Here is a 22,277-nt window from a genome sequence, read left to right as displayed (position 1 = left end):
AATATGGCCAACAGCTGAAATTCCAGCACAAAAGTTGTCACTATAATGATTCACTACAGACAGATCACATTCAAACCTTCTGGAAAGTTTTCCATTTATTTTGTCGTTGATTGGTAATTAAGCAAGCTGGTACAGCTTCCTCCAAACAAGCTTTTTGACTGGTCTAAGCTGCATTGATGCATGACTGATTTTCACCTCTCCTTCACTCAAGCTGAGTGAGGATATTCCCCAGGCTTACTGACAGTAGGACGTACACAGTGAACAACACTGAAGTGACAGTGTATGAGCACAAAAACAGAATAAAAAGTGTGAAGTATCAGTCCTTGGCAAATGGTCTTTGGCTTAAATATCATCTTTTTTCAGGCTGTTCTCAGTGGCACACGTGCATATCTTCACAACAAAGGGAGCTTTCTCATGATTGCACCTTAAAAAACAAGGTGATTGGCTCTTTTTATAGAAGTGTGGCATTTCTGTAATACAATTTTAGGGCCACAAGCTATACCATTCAGCCAATGAATTGTCTCCTCCTCTGACAATGTCTCTGCCTTAGTGGCTATGTTGACACGCAAAGATTTTTGGCAATCTGACTGAATACATTCTGATAAGACTGAGGTGTTTATATGCTTACTCTACTCAACAATCTGATGGATAATCTTAGTTTACAAGCACCCTACAAGTAATCAGATTCCAAATTATGCGCATGCATAGAGAAACACTTACACTGACGTTACCATGATAATGAGCATCATACGAGTCCAGTCAGAATGAGACGAGCAGCAGTGAGCAGTGCTGGTGTTTGTAATTACTTTAAAATTATGGCAGACTCAGGAAAACATACTGCACTTGTACTTATTAAAGAAGGGCGAGAGGAAGACGTCACATTCTGAGACACATAAGCTGGACACCCATCCCACTGCTGTCTTTTAAAGTTCAAAGCATAAACTTTGTCTCCTCTGCAGACCAGTTTCTGCTCCTGCCTGAAGCGACGCACATGCGCAGAGCACACTTAAACTTTCCGATTGGGAATGTAATCGGATACAGGCATTTACATGGTTATTATTCTTCTATTTAAAGGATTATGTACAGGATTACCCACCTTGTTCAATCAGATAGATATTGTTTTCCGAATGGCCTCAATCATTCTAGTCTATTCCGACTGAGGTGTATACATGGACAGATTATTAATAGATTATCAGGCTGCATGTAAACAGGCTATTGTCTGTTCCCTTGTAAAGAAAAATGAAGGCTGTGCAAACCTGATGGCAGTGATGAGGCTTTTGATGGAGTCTGACACGGTGCGGGAGTGGCCTGCCAGAATGGACCAGGTAGGTGGGTCTTTTGGGTTGATGACGAGAGAGCGGGCAGTCTCCAGTAACTGAGTGGAACTGTCCAGCATTGACCGAGCGGAGCGTAGTATTGGCTCCTGAGCTGCCGAGCCCTAGGGTTACAGGGTGAAAAGAATCAATAAGACAATTCAACAGATCATTTTCTCCTACATTCATAAACACATAAATGATTCCCTGATAACCCTTAGCCATACTGTGATTAAAATCAGTTTAACAGATGTAAATCTATAAACATCTTCAAAGAGGCGTTAAAAGAGAAATAAATTATAAAACATCAAACCGAGTGGCAAGCAACTGAAAGTGCACATCAAAAAGAAAGCGAGAGAAGTGTCTGAAGTCACATGAGCCCACACACATACACAAAATCTTACATACCCTCCTCCTCCACTAACAATTACATTAACAAGCTCTACCTCCACAACAGCTGCTGTCCAAACAGGCCCATAGTCTCACACAGCCCTTAAACAGACTGCACTGATAAACCTTTTAAAGGTGCAGGAAGTATGTTTTAGGAACACTGTAAAATGAGGCGACCCTTGTTTCTCTTTCAGTAATTTCCCAACTGAAAAAAAAGGGAAGTGGTTCATCAAACCAATAGTAATTCCCTTTGAAACTTGAAGCAACTGCTTTGTTTTGGCACAGTATTAGAGGCAATAGATCAAAGGCAATGGAATCACCTACTTATTCATGAAGGCTATGGGAGTAGTCAGTAGGTCCATTTTATCATGCGTTCTAAACAACAGAGCAACGCATAAAGGTGCATTCTGAGGCTAAGTGCTGCTGAGAACCTGCTGTAAGTTTGATGAGAAAATGCCTTCTAAAGAGTACTCCCAGACACACACACACACACTTCATAAATAAGGCATCTGAAGAGCTACTGGTCAACATTCTCTCACCTCGTTGCTTATCTGAGCAGGAATGCTGGCGAACTCCGGGTTGGAGGCAAACGTGGAGAGATTCTCAACAGCCTCTATAAGAGGGGTCGTGGCAACACGGCATCTTTCACGGTTCTCGTCTGAAAAATCCCCATCCAAAGCCTACAAGACATGCACACAGACGCTAAAATAAAACTGATGACAACGCTTTACCCTTAAGAATAATGTAAGAAAAATGTCAGCTTTCATTTTAATAAAGCGCATTATTTAAAGTTAAAAGTTCGATTAATTGAGATGTCACCTTAATAGTTTTGACGAGATTCGCTGTGGTGTTGGCTACTTCTTTGGCTGATTGCACAAAATGTCTCCTGGCGACAGGGTTGGCGGTTTTGGATGATGCGAGCCGACAGGCATTGCAGAGAGCTGAGGTGTGCTTGGCTACAATCGTGGCTGCGGATAGCACCTACGTAGCATATTTGTAAACAAAAAGATAATGAGTGCTCAACGAGGTTTTACTATGAAATAAAAGTAAAAAAAATATATAAATAAATAAATGGTAATTCCTTACCTGGGATGGGCTACTGGCAGGGTCCACCAGGCTCTGGCATGCCATCTGAATGGCCTGGTTGGCCTTTGGCAAACTGGATAGGGTCCACCAGTCCCTGATGACCCGACTGACTGTTAGGGTCTGACACACCCACAAGGTATGATGCCTACAGATCAGAGAGAGAAACACAGTTTCTGTCTAATGAGAGTCTTTGGCCTCTCACTACAAAATAGCTCATACTAGCAAAATAATCAAAGGGTGCTTTAGTGAATTATGAGAATTTCTCCCTTTTCATTCATAGGATCAGCCAAAAGACCTGCATCAAAAGGAAAAGTGCTGATACACTGCTGTCTTTTTAACTTATGTGCAGGGGATTTTGCTAGACTGAAGCACCATGTTGGCCTGCTGAGCAGGTGCAGTCTGAACACTCACCTGGCCTGCTGCCTCCGTGAGCCCACACAGCGCTTTGGATGCCACACCCACACACTCCCCAAAGGCTGGCACGTCGCCTGTCTTACAATGCTGTGAGATGCCTGCCATAGACTCTCCCAGCACCTGATATACACAAGACAGAGCATTATTCTACCTTACCTACCTACATTAGTCTATACTCTCCTTTTGAACCTTTAGAAGTCCCATGTATCACCGGCGACAACAAAAGCATGTAATTTTAGATCGGGGGTGTCGAATCTTATCAAAGAACCAGTGTGGCTACAGGTTTTCAATTACAAACATGCAGGAGAGCATCTGACTCTACTCATTAAATCAGTTGGTCTCAGTCTTCAGTTGATCATGTGAGCTCCTGCTATGCTGGCAGGAAAACTTGTAGCCACAGTGACCTTTGGAGGATAAGATCAGTCCTGCTTGAGATTAATTATTTCAAATTTGTAGCTCAAAAAAAGTGGAGAAATTCTTTCAAAAGTGTAGATTCCAAACTTAAAATCAGTACCACAATTATCTTTGTAAGCAGTTGAAGAGATTTCCATTGGGATTTGAAATGTATTCAAATTTGTATTGTGCTAACTAGTCTTGTTTTGAGAAAAGAAAAAAAAAGTTTTATTATACATTTTTTGTTATTATTTGAAATCAAGTCAAAAGAGCAGACTCAAACCTAATAGGCACACAACTGACACCCCTCTGTCCCTCCCAGTTTAATATGCCACTGTAGTAGAACTAAATACAATAGCACAAGTGAGGAGAAATTAGCAAAATGGGCTCTACGTACGCAATGTCTTAAAGAAGGCAAGATGTACTGCTAGATGTGCACCTAGGGAATGTACACACATGGAATGCTAGCATGGCCAGTTTGATGTACCGATGAACAAACACTTAAACAGACAGACATAATGCTGGCATGATGGGTCAAACAGAGGGAAGAATGAATAAACGAACAGACACCAGGCAGAGACAGACAGATGAGCTAGCTGTCAAGGTTAGCTTAGTTAGTTACCCCAGCTCCAGCTGAGAGGGCAGGAAACGCATTGTTTGTCACAGCTGTGTGGGTGGAACAAGCCACATCAGTCTTGTGATTTTTCTGGGTAATGCCTACATAAGCAATACCCAAGATCAGGACTGTCCAGTTTAAATCAAAAGGGCAGAATTTTGATAAAACATATTGGTTTATTTACCGGACACTGGAATATTATTTACACTTTTGTATTTTGTGCCAACTAGCACAATATTAAACTAATTAGAAAGAAAACGGTTTTAAGTTCCCTGGGGCTTCGAGTAATTGCGTAATGAAATGTAATGATAACTCCAGACTTCTAAGGGTTAATAGAGGGTTTGTGTTTTTACCTTGGAGTTCTCCATCACACTTTCTATGCAGTCAAAGTAGGAGAGATCATTGACTGGTTCATTCGGATTGTCTAGCATTCCTCTCACCGCCTGGAGAAGAAAGTGTGACAGAGAGAGTGAGAGATGAGCTGATGAGAAGAACATCAAGCCCTGGTTCCCTTTGAGATGCTCATTTTTTCTTTACTGAGCCTGGTTAGCAAATGCCAAGTATTTATATACATACAATACAGACAGAAATTTCAGCTCAAGGCTCTGTGATTCAATAAGACACAGTATAATAACACAGCACAGCTCACGTCAGAGAATCTTTACACAGATCAAAGCAGAACTATGTATGTGGGTGTATCTCAGTGTACACTCAGGTGTGTTTGCTAACCTCGAGCTCACGCAGGGCATTGTCACACTCCTTCTGGCCTGGTGCCTGCTGGGTACACAGTGTGATGAGCTGGTTAATGCTCTCTGTCACTGCTCTGAAACACAATACAGCACACACAAACACAATACAGCACACACACACATCCAGAAATACACATATAAGTGCACAGAGTCAAAAGTGACAAGACTTACAAAGACCTCAGCTGAATCATGAAGACACCAGGGGTTTGTTGCACCAACAGGACTTACTCCTGGTCGTACTCTGAGTATGTAACTTTGTGGGCATAATTTTAAGACCAGCAATTGGTCATCGGCCGAATTTTCACTAAGCCAGAAAGGTGCATGTATGCCTACTAGCTGGGAGTAGGCTTAAAGACAAATCTTTTAGACCTTTACTAGGCTATAGAAACTGCTTTAAACAATACACTGTAATCTGGTCTAATTGCTGGTCAAAGTGCTGCTGCACAGTGCACCAGTTAAAAGCACTTTTCTGCTGCAACTCAAGTCTCTCTAACTGGCACAGTGTCTAGCAGCACTTAAGCAGCTAACTTCACTAACTCATAACTTATGAGTATTAGCAGCACGTGATTAGTTAACTATGCTAGAAAAGTACACAAACCAGACATATATTGTTCAGAATGTGATGTCTTAAAGAAGGAAGACTTACCGGATGTCTACACATATTACCACACGTAAAAGTCTGGTTAAAACCAAAGTGGGTAGTTGTTGTTTTGTTTATTTACAACAGACGCAGACTGCAGAGCTGATTTTCCAGTGCTAAAGTCTTCATCCCCCACGCAGAGAAATGTGAAGAGTTGTGATGTATTTCAGGAGGGCGGTGGCTACAAACCCCCAAACTACATTTTTGGATGGACATGGCTAGAAAACCCAGCACAGACCAGCATATTGGTGTTTTGGATGCTGGTATGCTGGTCAACCATCATGACCATATTGGGTGACCAGCTAAACCAGCACAAGACCAGCACTAGACCAGGATAAACCAGCACAGACCAGTTTAGACCAGCAAAGAATACATGCTATTCTGCATTGGTCTTTTCAGCAGGGCCTCCCATACTGACTTTTTATTTAATTTTTAATGTAATCTGATGGTGTTTATCCACCAATGTGGCTTTAAGCAGACTGCAATTGGATTAACTTGCGAGTTTAACTCTTGGTGAAGTTACTTCTGCTTTTTTGTCTATTTTGGTAGCATGAACTGCCGAGACTAGCGAGGTTGTTAGAAGAACAGATATTTCATTTTGATCCAAAACGTGTTAAATTTACATTTTTGCCACACACATTTTCACATGAAAGTCCACTGCTAACACTACGTGCCCACTTGCAACTTTGCTCCTCTGCATCCTATTCATTTCGAAAGGGAGCTCTGCCAGATCAGTGTTGTGCATGATGGCTGTAGTGTGGTGAAATCTGCTTTGCCATCCACTGAAAAAGTTCAGCAGATTTCTACTTGAGTGAGTCCAGTTACATTACGTTTAGCAACAGTAGACTGGCCTTTGTCACAAACTGCAAACATAAAACTTTCTTTGAAAATACGAAGGGAAAACAACGGCTCTCTTATGCTTCTTTGTATCCATGACAATTGAACATAATGAAAATATCTGGTTTAGATGTGGAGAGGCCTGATTGGACAAAATTTACTAGGTTCCCGTGGAAAGACAAAATTTGAATCACAGAAAGCTCTGAGGTTATTTGCTAATAAGGTAGCTCGTGAGACTGAGCAATCTAACCTTCTATCCTGCGTGGACGACTGCTGCATTCTGTAAATGATAAAAGCATAAAGGAATAAGTCTGTATTTTAGGCTCATTGTAAACTTCTGTGTAATATTTGAAAAAATATGGTGAAGTATCAGGTTACTGCACCAGTTTCGTCATTTCCATAACAGAAATGACACAGAAAGGATCCAGCATAGTGGAATGCTGCAAAACATAAGTGCAAGTAGATCCGCACAACAAGACCGCTCTTAGCTGTGCCTAGGAGTACAGTCGTAACAAAAGTTTGAACACCCATGGTCAAATTACATATTTCATTTCTAAGTGAAAAATAAGATGAATATAAATTAAACAGCATTTGTCTAAAATTTTAGTGCACAATTTTTAGTTATTTGCTGAGTTTAACATATTGGAAAATAATAAAATATAAAACAACTTTTGCACAGGCCACATTGTATGTTCTATTTTTCTCAATACGGTAAATCCAGCAAATAAACAGTAACTGTGCATTAAAATGTGAAGAACTGTGTCTGAAGAGGATGTATTAACTCATTTTCACTTTGGTTGGCATGACGGGCATAAAATACTTTCTGAAAAATGGTCTTAGCTACGACCGACTTGGCAGTTAACCTTCTTAGTTAAGACCTGTTGGTGCAACCAGCCACAGGGAAATATCTGTTTACATTACAATCCTCAAAAGACTGACTGAGCTATAAACTGCTATTTCCTAATGCATACAATGTACTGCTACCACACACAAACATCAGAAATGTGTCTTGTATCTAACACGCACACATATACAAAGCTGTCATAATGCTGGTGTCTGTTCCTCTTAGATGAGCACAGGCTGTGCGTGTGTGTATGTGTGAGGGCGCGAGTGTGTGTTTGTGTGTGTGCTCATGTGTATCTCCCAGCCTCCATCTCCCTCATTAAGGAGAGAGAAATCAATCAGGCCCAAAGCCCAGCGGAGCAGCTGCCTCCCTCCTCCACCTGAGGCGGTTTTAGCTCCACACTCTGCACACAGTCAAACACACACCACTCCAACACATTCTTCGCTTCCAAAATTCTCATCTTTCTCTTATAGTGTGGAGGCTCTGTGTGTACGACTGGTGTAAATTTCCGGTGTCTTTTTTTGTCACTGACGGCTACATGTCATTTGCTCATGCCCTCCGGCTAGATAGCTGGCTTGATGATGGCTTGGATGGTCACCAATCCACTTACCTTGCTGCGGCTGCAAGAAGATTCTTGGCATTGGCAGCCCCAGGATCCACAGACAGGGACTTAGCGGCCAGCAGCAGTTTGCTGGAGGCCATGGAGATGTTCTTCAGGTTGCCAATCACCTGGATCTGGTCATCTTTGGACTGCAAAGACAAAACACAAAAATTGACACAAACACTCAACCAGCACAATACCTGGTACTGTTTCTTAAGGAGCCTGTATCATGGAAAACAATTTACCTTCCTTTTTAAAATAAAGTCTGATGCACTATGGAAACACTGTTAACGGGCCCATATCATGCAAACCAAATTGTATTCATTTTTTTGAAAGAAAAGATTTTGATGTAGTCTATCAACATTATTAAAATTTCAAAACACATCAATCAAAGCATATCAGTCCATACAGCCCACATATGGAAAATAAGCTGCTAAAACTGCCTGATTTGAACACCTTGTTTATGTGATGTCATGAAAAACAGTGTATTTACATATATCCACCTATTCAGCCTACAGCAGTTAGGCCCTGGTCATTCATACTGAAGTCAGTGTTTCAGTCCAAACTGATATTTGAATGAGGAACAACAGAGGGCATAAACCTCTACACACATTATAATTGGACCTCAGGGGAAATTAGTAGAATCTAGGCTCTTAAAAGTTTCAAAATGCACAGTCCTCTACAAAAGCAGTCAGTTTTGAATTCGTAACAGTTGTGATGTCACAACCATGATGACTGTAGTGCTACTGGAGCACAAAATATGGGGAAAATCTTCTGTTGGGGAGCAAATGTATCAATGAAGCCACAAAAGTGTGGCTGAAGCATATTTTTTTAACCATCCCAGAAGTTTTCAGTCTTAACTTAACAGCTTGTTTTGCACATTTTGCAGGAGGGCTTTTTGAGGCACAATGTGTTCTGGCAAATCAAGCAATAATAAACAGAGGATCATTAACAATATACTGTACTCAGTGTACAGAAGCGTTAATGAAAGACTTTAGTGTGAACTTTTTTTGGAAGAGGAATATAGGTAGCCAATCAGAATAGAGATCATTTACATATTTGAGTCTTAAAGGCATAGTAACAAAAACAACAGCCTGTACTATTACCAATATTTTTGTGCATAAAACTATACAAATATGTGAAAAAGATAACTGTAGAGTATGGGCCCTTTAAACTTGACAAACTTTAAACCAGTACAGATGTCACCAACAAAACATAATGAAATTAAAAAAGTTAATTAAAAATTAATAACTAAAAGTTAACGGCTAAAATGTAACTGAGTACTAAGTAGATACTTTTACTCACTAATATACTTAGTAGAAGTAAATGTACTATGGTTTAAAAATGCTCAGGAAAATATTTTATTTAAGCACATATACTTGAGGACTAGTTACTACCCACCTACTATCCACTCTGTGCTGCCCTACTTGGTTAATACAGAGTTACAGACTATCTAAAGTGATACCACACTGTAGTGCTCAGAGCTAAATGGTCTAGATTATAGAACAGGCAGCAGCACCAGCTGATGGCTGTTCATGTAGCCCTCTTTCCCTGTCCCTCACTTACTCTTATTAGGCATGTCATGCTCCATCACCCCCCTTCCCCAACCCATCTCTCCAAATTAATGAGCAAAATAAGCAGAACAAGAACATCATCAACGATCTCATTACGATGGAGTGCTGCATGCGTTCCCGGGGATGATCATGTGCCTAAATGAATTAAATGAGAAGGTCTAATTAACAAATGAATCAAAAGCGTTTCAAAATTGCCAAGCGTGATGCGGTTTTGCCCATTCGTCAGCAACTCACTAATCTTGGAAATTTTGTTGACTTGAAGATACTAAAGATTTATAGACCTGTTTTGCATCATGAAGTCAAACTTGCTGTTGATAATCTGGTTGGATATTTGAACCTTCCCTGATACTCTCTGCAAACTGGTCAATGGATACATGCTAGCTGAAGACATGTTTGTAACGTTGTCACAAATTTACTACATATGATCTGTATAGGACAGAAAGCAAACATCAGTAGCCAGTATCAGTAGGCAGTACAGTAACAAATTAAGCCTAATGTTGGCAGGTTAATATGGATGAGTTATTCACTAAAGTTTGTTATTCATTAAAGTTAGTTATCAGACTGCCTTAAAATTTGGAGTTAATTCACCTTCTAATAGTAAGTTAACAGAACAAAAATCTATGTTGCACGTTCTGCTGACTTACTACTTAGGCAGCCTGGTAACTTACGAATTGCTTACTTGCATCCTACAGTGGTGCTGCAGTATTCTCCAGAGTGAGATTTTCAGGTTAAAAGACTAGGAAAACTCTTATGATGACATATCTTAAAGGTGGGAGGAACTGCTTCAGAGTGGGAGTTTAAAATATGAACGCAGAAGGACCACACATGGTTATGCTTACTGCTAGGAAGCCAAATATCTAATTACAACAGTATAACTGTGGCAACTATCTTCAAATCATCATTACAATGGAAACTCAAAGCTAGGTAACATTAGATGACACAACAACATGACAAATAACATTAAACCTAATTTTAAGTCAGAATGCCCCTTTAACTTTTGATACAGTGCCTATGATGTCCAGACAATAAACAGAACATGTAATAATATATTTGGCTCTGTGTACAGTAGTGATGGGGGAAAGCTTAAGGTGATTATAAATGGTTGGTTATAGATACATTAGATTATCTTTAGAATGTTTGCTTCCATTCAGAAGTGACTACTTGAGACCATGCAGGATCTGCCAAAAAGGTTTCCTATTTGTGTCGTTTTGTCAGAGGACTATAGTTTACAAGCAAATTCTTATCTTTAATAGACCTAATAATTGTTCATGGTGCCTGTTTAACTGTGAAATGCTCCTTTATAACTTAATGCAGCATGAAAATCTGCTGTGGCACCTTTTTCCCTAGGGCAGTGAGCTGTGTACTAACAGGTGTGCGTACCTGTGTGTGTCCAGCCATCTCGATGCCAGCATCCAGAAACTCATCAAAGTCTCGGCTGAACTTGCCGGAGGCCACAGCCAGCTGGCTGCTGGTGCCGCGAGAAGAGTGTACCACCTCCCCGGCCGAGTGGTTAAGCTCAGCGGCCGTGTGATTCAACTCCGTCTGAGCCTCTTGGAAGGACTTGGAGCATGGAGGCAACTGCACACAGAGACAGAGAGGGGTTAGCAGTGCTGTGGCTGAGACCTGTCAAAACAACAGTCTTTTATGTAATCAGAAATGTTTTCCCAGAATGTTTGAACTGTGTTGAGTGTGTTGAGCTGAATGTGTAGAAGTCTCTAAGAAATGAGCTGGTGACCACTAAGCTAGGTAATTCATCCGCTGAAACCTTCATATAAAAGTATGTTGAGGCAAAACCAACCCCTGTTTTCTATACTGCTGAGCATTGAGAAAACAGAGAAAACGGTCAAAATGAGAATACAAACATTTAATACAACAAGCTAACGCATTTTCACTGACAAAAAAGAAGAAAGGAAACAAACTTTAAAGGAAATGGAAAAAAGGTATTGTATGTTTTGTGTACGTTAACGTAACAAGATTTTATTTCAGGTAAATTTTGTGCTATTTTCATTGGTTTTTAAATAATGTGCACATAATGTAAAAAGGCAGTTTTCAAATGGTGTAAAAAGCAAAAAACAAACAAGAAAAACTTATTACAAACAAAATGTGCTTCTACCTCTACAAACCAAACAATGAAGACTTACATTTTCCACCAGCAGTTTCTTGCTGGCTTCTCCTATGCTCCTCAGAGCCATGTCCACATCCTTCTGCCCGGGTAAGCAGTTCACACAGTTATTCAGAGAGTGGGAGACAGCCTTCGCTACCTGAAACACACACAGACACACACACACACAAATGTACTGTCAGTGCTGTGATACTGCATCAGGCATCCTAACAACCCTACAATGTCCTAGGGAAAAGCAGCTTGAATCTAAAATGCTAATCAGCCCCAAAGCAGAGCAGAGAAATCCATGTCCCTAATTTATGCCACTGTCATAGACATATGCCAAGCAATATGTTTATCTCCCAGAGGAGCCCCAGCAAATCAGGAAAAATGCCGCAGCCTTCCAGAAAGCAGGCCGCAGAGTCCCAAACAGACAATAGAAAATAGCTCAGTTAACAGGACATAATTGCTCAGGAGGTGGGTGATGTGCTACTTTTCAACTTTTACTGAGCAGCGTGAGAAAGTGAGAGTGAGAGAGAGCTACAGTGAGAGAGAAGAGAGTGGGAGCGAACAAGTGAGGGAATGGCAGTGAAGCAGTGGAATTCAGAACTTTTCCAAAAAAAAAAAAAAGACTCACTGCACGTGCAGGAAATGTGCTTCAGACTTAATGATGAATTATTATTTATTGAATTGTGCTGTAAATTAATTCAGAAAAACAATAAATAAATACTTCTATAAAGAAAAAATACAGAATAATAAAGAATATTATACAATGCAAAATCTAATTTAACCCCTTAAACATTCTGCAAGGGCTGAATGTGGGCCATATTTTAATTCTTTACGCTGTGAATATATAACTTACATTTAACCAGTATGATGTAGTAATATCATAGTACTCAGTCAATAATTGCAGTCTACAATAAGTTAAGATTAATAACTTAATATGAGTAGTAAATGAATAAGGGGTTAAATGACTGTATTCTAGCGGCCATGCTAAAGAGGTTAACTCTGCAGCAGAAGCACTAATGAGTTTGCCTTTGATTCGATCTGGTCTGGTGTGAAGGTCATGTGATGCAGCCTCTGTGTCTGACCTGGGCTAGTCTCTGCTGGCTCTCGGCATCACCGGGGGAGACCAAGGCCTGGTGGGCTTCATGGATGAGCATGGCTGAGCCCTCCATCACATGGCTGGCTGAGTCCAGCATGGCTGCTGCTGACTGCCTCTCCACTGTGCAGGCAGCCACTCCCCGAGCAGCCTGGGCTAGAGTCCGCAGAGCCTGAGCAGTCTCCCTCGCAGCTACGCCTGAACACACACAAACACACACACATACACAGAAAATTACATGCCTGAAAGGCTTCCTCAACTGTCATAAATTCCATCATTACATTTAATGCTCCCCAATGTTGTTTTACTTCCCCGAGAGCAGATAAGAGACACCATTCACTGTAACAGCACTTTTAGGTCCCACGCTGTACCACTCCATCTCCATAATGTTTCCCAATAAATGGCCCAAACATGAGTGTGAAATAACCGGTCCACTCAAAGCATTCTTTATTACTCTTAAGTAACATAATGCGCAAAAATCATCCACCTATCAGCCCCAGCTTTCAGCCCTCTCCACAGCAACACCATCAGGGGGTGGGCCAATGCAAAACTGCCCTCACCGCTCCAGCGAATGAGCCAGACAGTAAATGGAGGCTCCAGGTGAGAGCTGGCCTTTCCTTATCCCGCAGGAAGAAAAAGGTTTAGCGCCAATGCAGGCAAATTGCATCAAATTGCATTATCCAGCCAAGTAGCCCCTGATTGCTGATGCTATGTTAAATGTAGTGAAAATAAGATTAATGAGGGAGGGGAATGGCACCCTGGGTTGCAGTGGCTGGGTAAGCAAGCAGAGCAAAAAGAGCAGAAAGCACATTGTTCCAGCAATGCCATTACAGTCCAGCACCACAAGCACCTCTGAGACGAGCCATCGAGCCAGTGGAGAGAGTGAAAAATCACCAGACTACACAGGAGAGCAGCAACACAGCCTTCACAGAAAGTCTGTCCATTGAGGAAACAGCACTTCTGCATTAATTCTGTTAGAATTTGAGTGTAAGTTTATGTAAACCAAAGCCTGCAGGAGTGATTGAGTGCTCTGCATGTGGCACCAATTTCAAATATCTCTTCAGATTATAAAGAAGGACAACGGTTTGTCTGCTCTAAGGAACTGAAATGAAATTATGTCCTATTATGCCAAGTGAATTTTAGACATTGTATTGTACTGTCTGTCCTGAATGTGTGAGTCCTATTATATTTCCCTGCTTTCTTCAACTCTATTTCTTATGACTTTGAATGACTAAAGTTGGCCTTACCAGTGTAATGTTCATTGCCCTGGGCAGCACAGGTCAACAGCTGGGCCATGGAAGAGCCCACAGCCTTAGAGGTACTTCCCAGGTCCTGAGCACACTTCTCCAGCTGCATGTGCAAGAGAGAAAGAATGTAGCCACTATAGCCTATATGGATGTTGGCTAACACAGACCATTATAAAAGTTTTGTACATTCCTGAAGTTTCAAAACATACCATTCAGTGCCTGATTCATATAATCCACATACGGAAAACAAACTGAGAGGCGGTCTGGCTGTTTTTGAATTCATCATGGTTATGATGTCATAACCATGAAGACACTTAAACATTAATAAAACAAAATTGGTGTTTCAACTCAAAACATTAATTACCAGGCTGCTTTGGAATTTTGAGTTTACTGCATTTATCAACAGAATTTAAGACCCAGGCTCATGTTCTGTTAAATTAACAGTTAGTTAACAGTTAGTTTTTATAATTAGTTCAATTATAAAAAATTAAAGGCAGCCCAGTAAACAGCAGTCTTTTCAGTGCATATGACTGACTTAATCTTACAGTAGTTTAGCCCGCTTGTTCATGCAGAAAAGATGAGATATGGAGTGCTGTTACTGCAGATAGTGGGTAGTAGAGTTATTATGGTGAAGAAAACAATGAAACGTTGTGTCTGGCATCCCTGTGGATTCTTAACAGTTTGCTCTGTATATTTCAGCCCAGAGTCCTTTCACAGTACAGTGCAGCTAACCAGAATGGAGGTCTTCTAAATGTGTTAGTCTTATAGGCACAGTGACAAAAACAGTTCACCCCCTTGGAATTATGAGGTTCTATCTGACATTTGAGTCAGTCGAATGCATTCTGGGACTGCTTATCTAGAAAACAAAAAGGTTCTATCTCCACAGTCAAACATTACCTTGGTTCTATAAGGTTCTATTTGTGAGCCAATCAGCAATCCGAATATATACAAGAGGACCAATCAGGTTCGGCCTCTTTGTCATGTCGCTGCACTGCTCTGTGACTGCAGAAAAAGTTTATATAACTTTGTCTTCTTGGAGTTCTTTAAAAAGTTTTTTTTTGTGTTTTTAAAATTTTAAGCCTTAAGGTCATTAAATATTATACTTTTGAATTGATGGGGTCTTAATTACAACATAAACATTTATTTCATTCGTTCATCTTTTCTTTTTCCTCTTTCTCCCTAAATAAGTCATTTTGGTGAATTCGAGTCAACATTTCTGATATAAAACAAAATATTATATTGCCTTTAGACTGATCTGCTACACTCACTGGCTGGGACAGTTTATTACAGCAGCTCATTGCTGACTAACACAAAGGAAACTTAAACTAATGGTTTCTAACAGAAATTGACCTGTGCACTGGACAAAATATTTAGCACTAACCTTTATACCTAATCTACAATACTTTTTTGAATAAGAAAAATATGATTTGTCCTAAAAAAGAAATGTCATAAAAAGGAATAATAAAATGTCATAAAAAAATAAAAAATAAAATAAAAGTCATGGAAATGTCATAGAAAGCAACAAGGTTAACTTTCTGATACATGTAGACACTCTGTTACAACATTCATTTTATGTTTTAAAATAAATTATGAGTAAACTGTTTGTGTTCCTTGAAAATCATTGCTTTTCCTCATGTTTTGCCAGATAGAACCTTATAACTCCAAGCAGAAAGTGAGTTCTAAGGATTAGAAGGTTCTATCTGCGTTTTGCCTTTTCCATAAAAACTCATTTACAAATTTGACAGGATTTTGATGTTAAACATTTAGAATAAATTTAAGGTGTCTGTCATTTTCATCATTAGAGACTTGCTCCACATATCAGTTTTGCTATCTGGAATGCAAAATCTTTAAAGCTCAATATCTCAAATCTGCCCAGAACCCAGACAGAACCTTATGATTCAAAGGGACTGAGTTTGCTTAGTCATAAAGGCTTTGCAATGGTCATTTGGACTGTTTTTATGACTGTTTTAGTTATAAGTTTTAAGTGGATTTCAGGGAAAAACACAAATATGATGCAAGAACGTTGTAAAATATGGGCCCTTTGAAACGCATTTTGAGACCTATAAGCTTTATGAAGCACTGACCGAGTCTCCGGGAAGTGGTTTGAGTTGTCCGTCAAGGGCGGCCATCTTGGCATCCTGGAGCTCGTTCTTCAGGGTCTGGACTGCGCTCAGAGCTGAGTCTATTTCCAGAGGCCCACAAGCTTCATGAGCCTAAAACAGGTTAAAATAGACACAAAATAACTCCTTACCACTGCCGCAGCCCACTGAAGTCAGTTTCAAACTTGCTTTTAAAATTAACATTCAGGACCCTACATATATGTATGTATTATCTTTTCGGTGTTTTTTTACTACAGTATCATGAAAATATCATTAACCATAATGAAAGATAAGATAGTTACCATGAAATTCTTATATCAGGATGCTCTAGGTAGTACTAGATTGTGTAATGAGTGTTGAGGAGTTGGTGATACCTTCTGGGCAGCTGTCCGTAGCTCTGCCAGGCAGGTGGCTAGGTTCTTGGCACACTGACCCAGTTGCATAGCTGCGGCCTGGTCAGTTACTGTAGGAACGGCTGATTTTGCTGAAGTCACCATTTTGCTGCCGGGCTTTGAGACAAAACCAACAATAAAAATCTTTTGTGAGTCCATGCTTCTTCCATTTATGTACTGGAAAACCCCCCAAAAGTAAATGTCTTAAATGTTACTGTTTGTAGAGCTCCAAAGGTCATTTAAAACTGAACCCCTTAAAGGGGAATTCTACTGATTTATGTGTAATTCAATGGTTGTGACGTAAAAAAATCATTCAGACGGTTTTGATGTGAAATGATTCACTGTACAGAAATTAACCAACTCATGTCTTTACAGTGGTGGTGATATGAACCAGGGGGCACAATGTCTGCAACACAAATATAGTCATTTTATTTACTATCCAAAATGACCAGTGAACTTAGCATGTCTTCTGAGTTCTTGTAATACTAATAATGGCAAAACAGTGGGAAATCTGAAAAAGTATGTTTTTTTTAGGTATATTTAGGTATATTTTGCTTACAATGTATCTCTCTGCCATGAATGTAGTTTAAAAAATACATTTTAAATCAAAACTTTATCAGAAAACTACTGTAAAACATGGTCTCAGGTATCGGGTAGCATATAAGTGACCATTTCTTGCAATAACTTTGTGTGAGGGAGATTTTAGATGAACTTTTGAGACCACGGTGAATAATTCTGGCTCGGCAAGTTTCTCCAGAATGGAACATTTTTACATCAAAGCACTCTGAATAACTGTGTTCACATCTTAATAATTGAATTGTACAGAAATTGTTAAAAATCGACGGAATTAATTCATTAATTCACTTGTGTCAGGCAAGAGACACGTCTGACTCTTTAAACGCTTTGGACATCCTCTCACCACCTCTGTGAACAATTCTGACTTGGTCTGCTTCTCTAGAATGGCACATTTCAGATTAAGCCACTCTGAATGACTTTATTTACATCTTTTAATTGTGCAGAAATTTTTGAAAATTCATTAGAATTTTCCTTCAAAACCCCTTGTAGCATGCCATGCGCTACCCTAGGGAGAAGAAGGGTGCTTGAGGCAAGCGTGATGGTTGCAACAGTTCACATTTTAGTTTATTTTCCTTACTGAAACGAAACAAAACTCTGTCACTTATCAGTGGCCTCTACATAGACTTTTCAGAGTCACACATGAGCTTTTCGGCTCTTCCGAGACCTCTTGCTGTTCATTCGTCTCTCCTTCTCTCTTTCCTCTTTGCACCTTTTAAAGGTGAGCACACTGCTGAACCCAAACCAGTGTCAGGTGTCTCTCATTCAGAGCAGTGTTAGCACCTGAGCTGAAAGGGAAAGAGAGAGAGCTGCTCCGCCTCCCTGTCACTACCCCTGCCCCATAGCTCGGCCACCAGGATCAAACGTCAGGCATTGTACAGTGGCCTCACAGTGGAAAGGGAGATGGGCAGGGTTTGAGCACCACCTTCCATGTCATCGGTGCACACTGGGATGGTATATCAGTACACGGCGGCCTGACACATTCCTCTGGGCTTACTGTTCAGGCTTATTATCCGGTAACTATCAATCAGTAACTAAGAAACCACAGTAAAGTATGTAAGTACAAAAGTGAGGAATTGAAGTGTGACAGGCCAGGTCCTTAAAGTTAAAGGGGTAAAAAACTGGTGAACTAAGAAGTGTCTCCAAACAACATAATGTAATTCAGTAGTTGAGGCTGCACCTGTAAGAAGCTCTGACTGGCGATGATGAGGGTCAGCTGGGCACTCAAGTCCTCTGGCTGGGCCTGGCTACTTCTCATGCCTTGCACCAGTTGAGGGATGTGGTCTGCTACAGCCTTCAGTAACATGCACACACAAAGAGACCCCAGATTAATAAACTTTTCGGCTCTCATCATTTACTAGAGCATCTACCGAATATCACAGAACAGATACATTAGTGAAAGTAACGAAAGCTAATAATGAACATTCTGAGTCTAATGAACTAAATGAAACACTCAGCCACGGTACCTTGCAGCTGTGCACTAGCTGCTGGTGAGAGGCGGTGTTCTTGTTGGAAGCAGCTGCATTCTGAGCAGCTGCGATGGTCTGAGTAGCTGCTGCTGCAGCCTGCTTGGCAGCAATCTGACCCAAATAAATAAAACATCTCCCATTAACACTACAGCTCAGCATAAACAAAAGTAAATACACACAAAGCATGCACTGTACTTTGCCCTAGTAGTAGTTTACAGACACAAGTGAATACATTAAGTGCAACATTATAACAACCTAAAGCAATTATGCTGGGATATTAGTATGAAAAACATTGAATTAAAATCTTTAAAGCCCAAATACAATGAATACACTGACAGATAAGCGAGACAAGTGAGAGTGCAGAGTGTTTCTGGAAGTTTCTGTGATCCTCTGAAGTCTTTGAGCTGTGCGTCCTTTATTTTGTGATAACTGCTGCATTCAATTGCCTTCTTTCAATATGATGATTACTCTTGCAAAAAAGTACAGTCAAATATTCATAAAACATTCAGCCTTGCGTGTCTGCTAGTGCAAATGACTGCTGAGCTCCATGATGAGCTTTTGAAGTCAAAATGGAGGAAAGTGGCAGAAAGAAGGGACATTCCATGTTCTGGAGGAGGATGGTTGAAGGGTGAAACAAAAAGCAATCGCGACAACAATGACATCTTTGTTGACGAGGGAAGGGCAAACAGGGCTCCAAATGCTGGCGGATCCCTCTGGAGAAGAGAAGTCCCATCAGGGACACAGAACACATTCTTCTAGCAGCAGACAATCAAACAGCTCAGTCTGTTAGCAACACTTGAGACTAGCTGCTCGGGATAAGAACAGTGCACAACAGCAGTGTGAACCTCAGATAAAGAGACAGGTTTGAGGAGAACCTCTGGGGAAAACAAGCAGAAAATAGTGGGTAGCTTCAGAAAGTTCTATTATCTTTCAAGGTCTTTACAGCACAAGTCTAAAGTATATCAGGACCTATCTGTATCAAACACCTCAGAGTAATATTGCTGATACAGTATCAACACCCTTTATACAGTACTGTGCAAGTCAGAGACCACCATTCGTTTAAAGAATTTCCAGTGAAAACGATCATTAAGTATTTAATTTTGTAGGACATATTTTTGAGATTAGATGTAAAATGATCCACTCGCATATGAAGTTGGAAGTAAAAAGAAAAAAACAATGTAATAGAAAAAATGATGTAGAAGATGTAGCGAAAACAGGACTCCTAACAGCTGTGAAAGACCTCAAAGACCACCAAAATGTCACCATCAGATAAACAGTACTTAAGTCTTTCATCTTTAAGAGAGACAAGACAATCAAGCTCCACTCTTACTTCAGATCTGAAAAATCCAAAAGTGTTTCTGTCCATCCTTCCACTGTGAGAAGACAACTCAACACTATGAGTCTGAAAGGATGTGTAGCTGTTAAGAAGCTGATACTGAGAAAAGATAAAGTACTGTCACTCAGTATTTCATGCATGTGATATGTTCACTGCAATACGTTTTATAAGATTTAATTGAAACACATTTTCAATACAAGCTTTTAACAGCAGTTTATGAAAGAAAACCATCAAATTATTATTTAGGCAAAACCTACTCTTCATAACAAGGAGGACACTTCGATAAACATGCAGCTAAGTCCTGTAAAATACACTCCAACTATTTATAAACAGCTTCTTTTACCTTGGGCACAGAGTGGTGCTTTGGATTTACATTATTCAAATCGGGGTGCACATGAATAAAATGCGCTACATCCACACAATTCCTGTATATAGATAATAATTGCGTTAATGTAATATATTTTATTTATATGCATGACTGTCACACTTAAATCATGTAAATTTAAAGCACCATTTTTATCCAATGCAACGGAAGTGGCTGTAGTGTGAATGAAAAGAGCACTAGAGGCTGCAGTGCTCTTTGCCCCTGTCCTCCTCAGGCCTCATCACACATTCTTACACTTCATTAACTAATTCCACATCACTAAAAAACTCTTCACCACCAGAAGGGGCTGTGATGGCTGTGCGGCAGCAGGTGTAGCTGTGTCAGACTAGTGTCAGAGAGAGAGAGTGACAGCAGTGCAGAGTGTATCTCTCACCTCCAGTCTGTTGACAAGCTTCTTTTTGATGGCGTTTTGAGCTGCAGCATTGGTGGCCACACGCAGTCCCTCTGCAGCCTCTCTCAGCCTCTGCTGCTGGTCCTCGTTCTCCGGGTGTGCAGCAGCCCCCTGTTACAAAGCACACATTGCTGTTACAAGATCGCCTTCCTAAAAGACTATTCTGTGAATGATCACCGAAGAAAGTACTGATTATACTAATGATTTTTCTTGATGTCAGGAAAACGAACTCATTTACCTATATCCGCCCACAGCACTTTAGCCTGCTCATTCAAGGACATTACCTGATTCATTCAGCCTAGCTTACTTTTTAAATGAGGCACAATACAGGGCAGCCAATCGGAACAGAGATCACTTGCATATATATATGTATATATATATATATATATAAAACGCTGCTGTCGGAACAAAACCTTGTGTGTCCAGTTTAGTTGTTTTTCACTTTTTTTTTCACCTTTATCAGTTTGGAGATACGTGGTTTTCTTCTGACAGCACATATATATATATATATATACAGGCAAAGCAACAAAAACCAAGGGAGAAAGAGTGATAGAAAAATTAATTATGACTGTTTCTGGTACATACAACCGCACAAATGTCATGAGTGGACCTCAAGAAAGAAAAAATAAAATGCAAGAAAAGTGTAGGATATGGGCCCCGTAAATATATCCACAATAAGGATGGTGAATCTTAGACTGTTTCATGTCAGAAATCAGTAGGGAATTCAAAATTCTCATAGCAAAATCACTTTAGCCAAGCCAGTTCTGTGTAACTAAGCCTAAACCATAGCTATTGCAGGAAAAAAATCATGTATATTCTTTTTCTCTCTCTTGCTCTCTTAATGCATACATTCAAGGCACATGCATCAGCAGCTTTCAGTGTTACCTAGGAAACTGCATGCCACCCGCCTGTATCTGTGATGAGGGATATCGAGGCTAACGTGTCAGGGATTAAAAGCATCTAACGAACCATAAGCCTGCATTTCACAGCTTCAAATATGACACAGTTGCAACCCATTTATGTTCTGTATTTCTATATGGGTACACTGCACAGCAAATAATTACATGTAGCCTTCATGTCTAGGCATCAACTGTGTATGACAATTCATGCCACAAAGATTAGTCAGTTTACCTTTAAATAAAATTAGCAATGTTGAGCAAAAGTGGTGAAATCTGAGCAAATATCTACGACAGTACTAACATAAAATACCACAATACTAACATACTGTACAATAAACTGAACTGAAAAAAAATCAGCAACAAATTGAAATGAAAATGCCCGTTCTTACTGGACATTATCTGACCCATTAGCTAATCCAAACACCATTCAGACATGACAGACAATCATTCACTGGTTACGGGGCTACTGAGAATATACAGCCCCCCTTCTCACCTTGGCAGCCTCCACCATCCTGGCAGTAGCATCAGCCAGCAGTTTGGCTGCAGCCAGCAGCTTCTTGGAGTTATCCACGTCCACCTCTGCTTCTGCGTCCGAACGCATGGCGTTCACCAGATCTGATGTTGCTTGGGCCAAAACACGGGCCTGCCGTACCATCTCACCTAAGAATCAGCATAAAGTCACGCACACAAACACACTTATCATTACGTCTGCCTTCAAATTTCAGCTTCACCTTATTACCTCCATCCTTGACACTGAGCTGGAGCCGAATAATCTGTTGTTTGCCAGTCATTATCACAATACTGCACTTTGTAATATTAATGTCTC

The 22,277-nt window shown here is 40.3% G+C and overlaps 1 protein-coding gene across 1 annotated transcript in view; it reads right to left on the bottom strand.

Annotated features, from left to right (window-relative positions):
- The window catches only part of tln2b (talin 2b), a 148,631-nt gene that overhangs the window by 30,317 nt on the left and 96,037 nt on the right, over positions 1-22,277 (bottom strand). Inside the window, 19 exon segments of the mRNA XM_036576080.1 lie at positions 1,257-1,438; positions 2,243-2,383; positions 2,523-2,684; positions 2,790-2,855; positions 2,857-2,934; positions 3,201-3,323; positions 4,566-4,655; positions 4,942-5,035; positions 7,893-8,032; positions 10,838-11,035; positions 11,599-11,718; positions 12,650-12,858; positions 13,908-14,010; positions 15,992-16,120; positions 16,381-16,515; positions 18,152-18,265; positions 18,438-18,551; positions 20,535-20,663; positions 21,945-22,111. Coding sequence (XP_036431973.1) covers positions 1,257-1,438; positions 2,243-2,383; positions 2,523-2,684; positions 2,790-2,855; positions 2,857-2,934; positions 3,201-3,323; positions 4,566-4,655; positions 4,942-5,035; positions 7,893-8,032; positions 10,838-11,035; positions 11,599-11,718; positions 12,650-12,858; positions 13,908-14,010; positions 15,992-16,120; positions 16,381-16,515; positions 18,152-18,265; positions 18,438-18,551; positions 20,535-20,663; positions 21,945-22,111 — 2,494 coding nt within the window.

Source organism: Colossoma macropomum, unplaced genomic scaffold (assembly GCF_904425465.1).
Source record: "Colossoma macropomum unplaced genomic scaffold, Colossoma_macropomum, whole genome shotgun sequence".
Taxonomy (NCBI): domain Eukaryota; kingdom Metazoa; phylum Chordata; class Actinopteri; order Characiformes; family Serrasalmidae; genus Colossoma; species Colossoma macropomum.
This window is presented reverse-complemented; position numbering and strand designations above follow the sequence as displayed.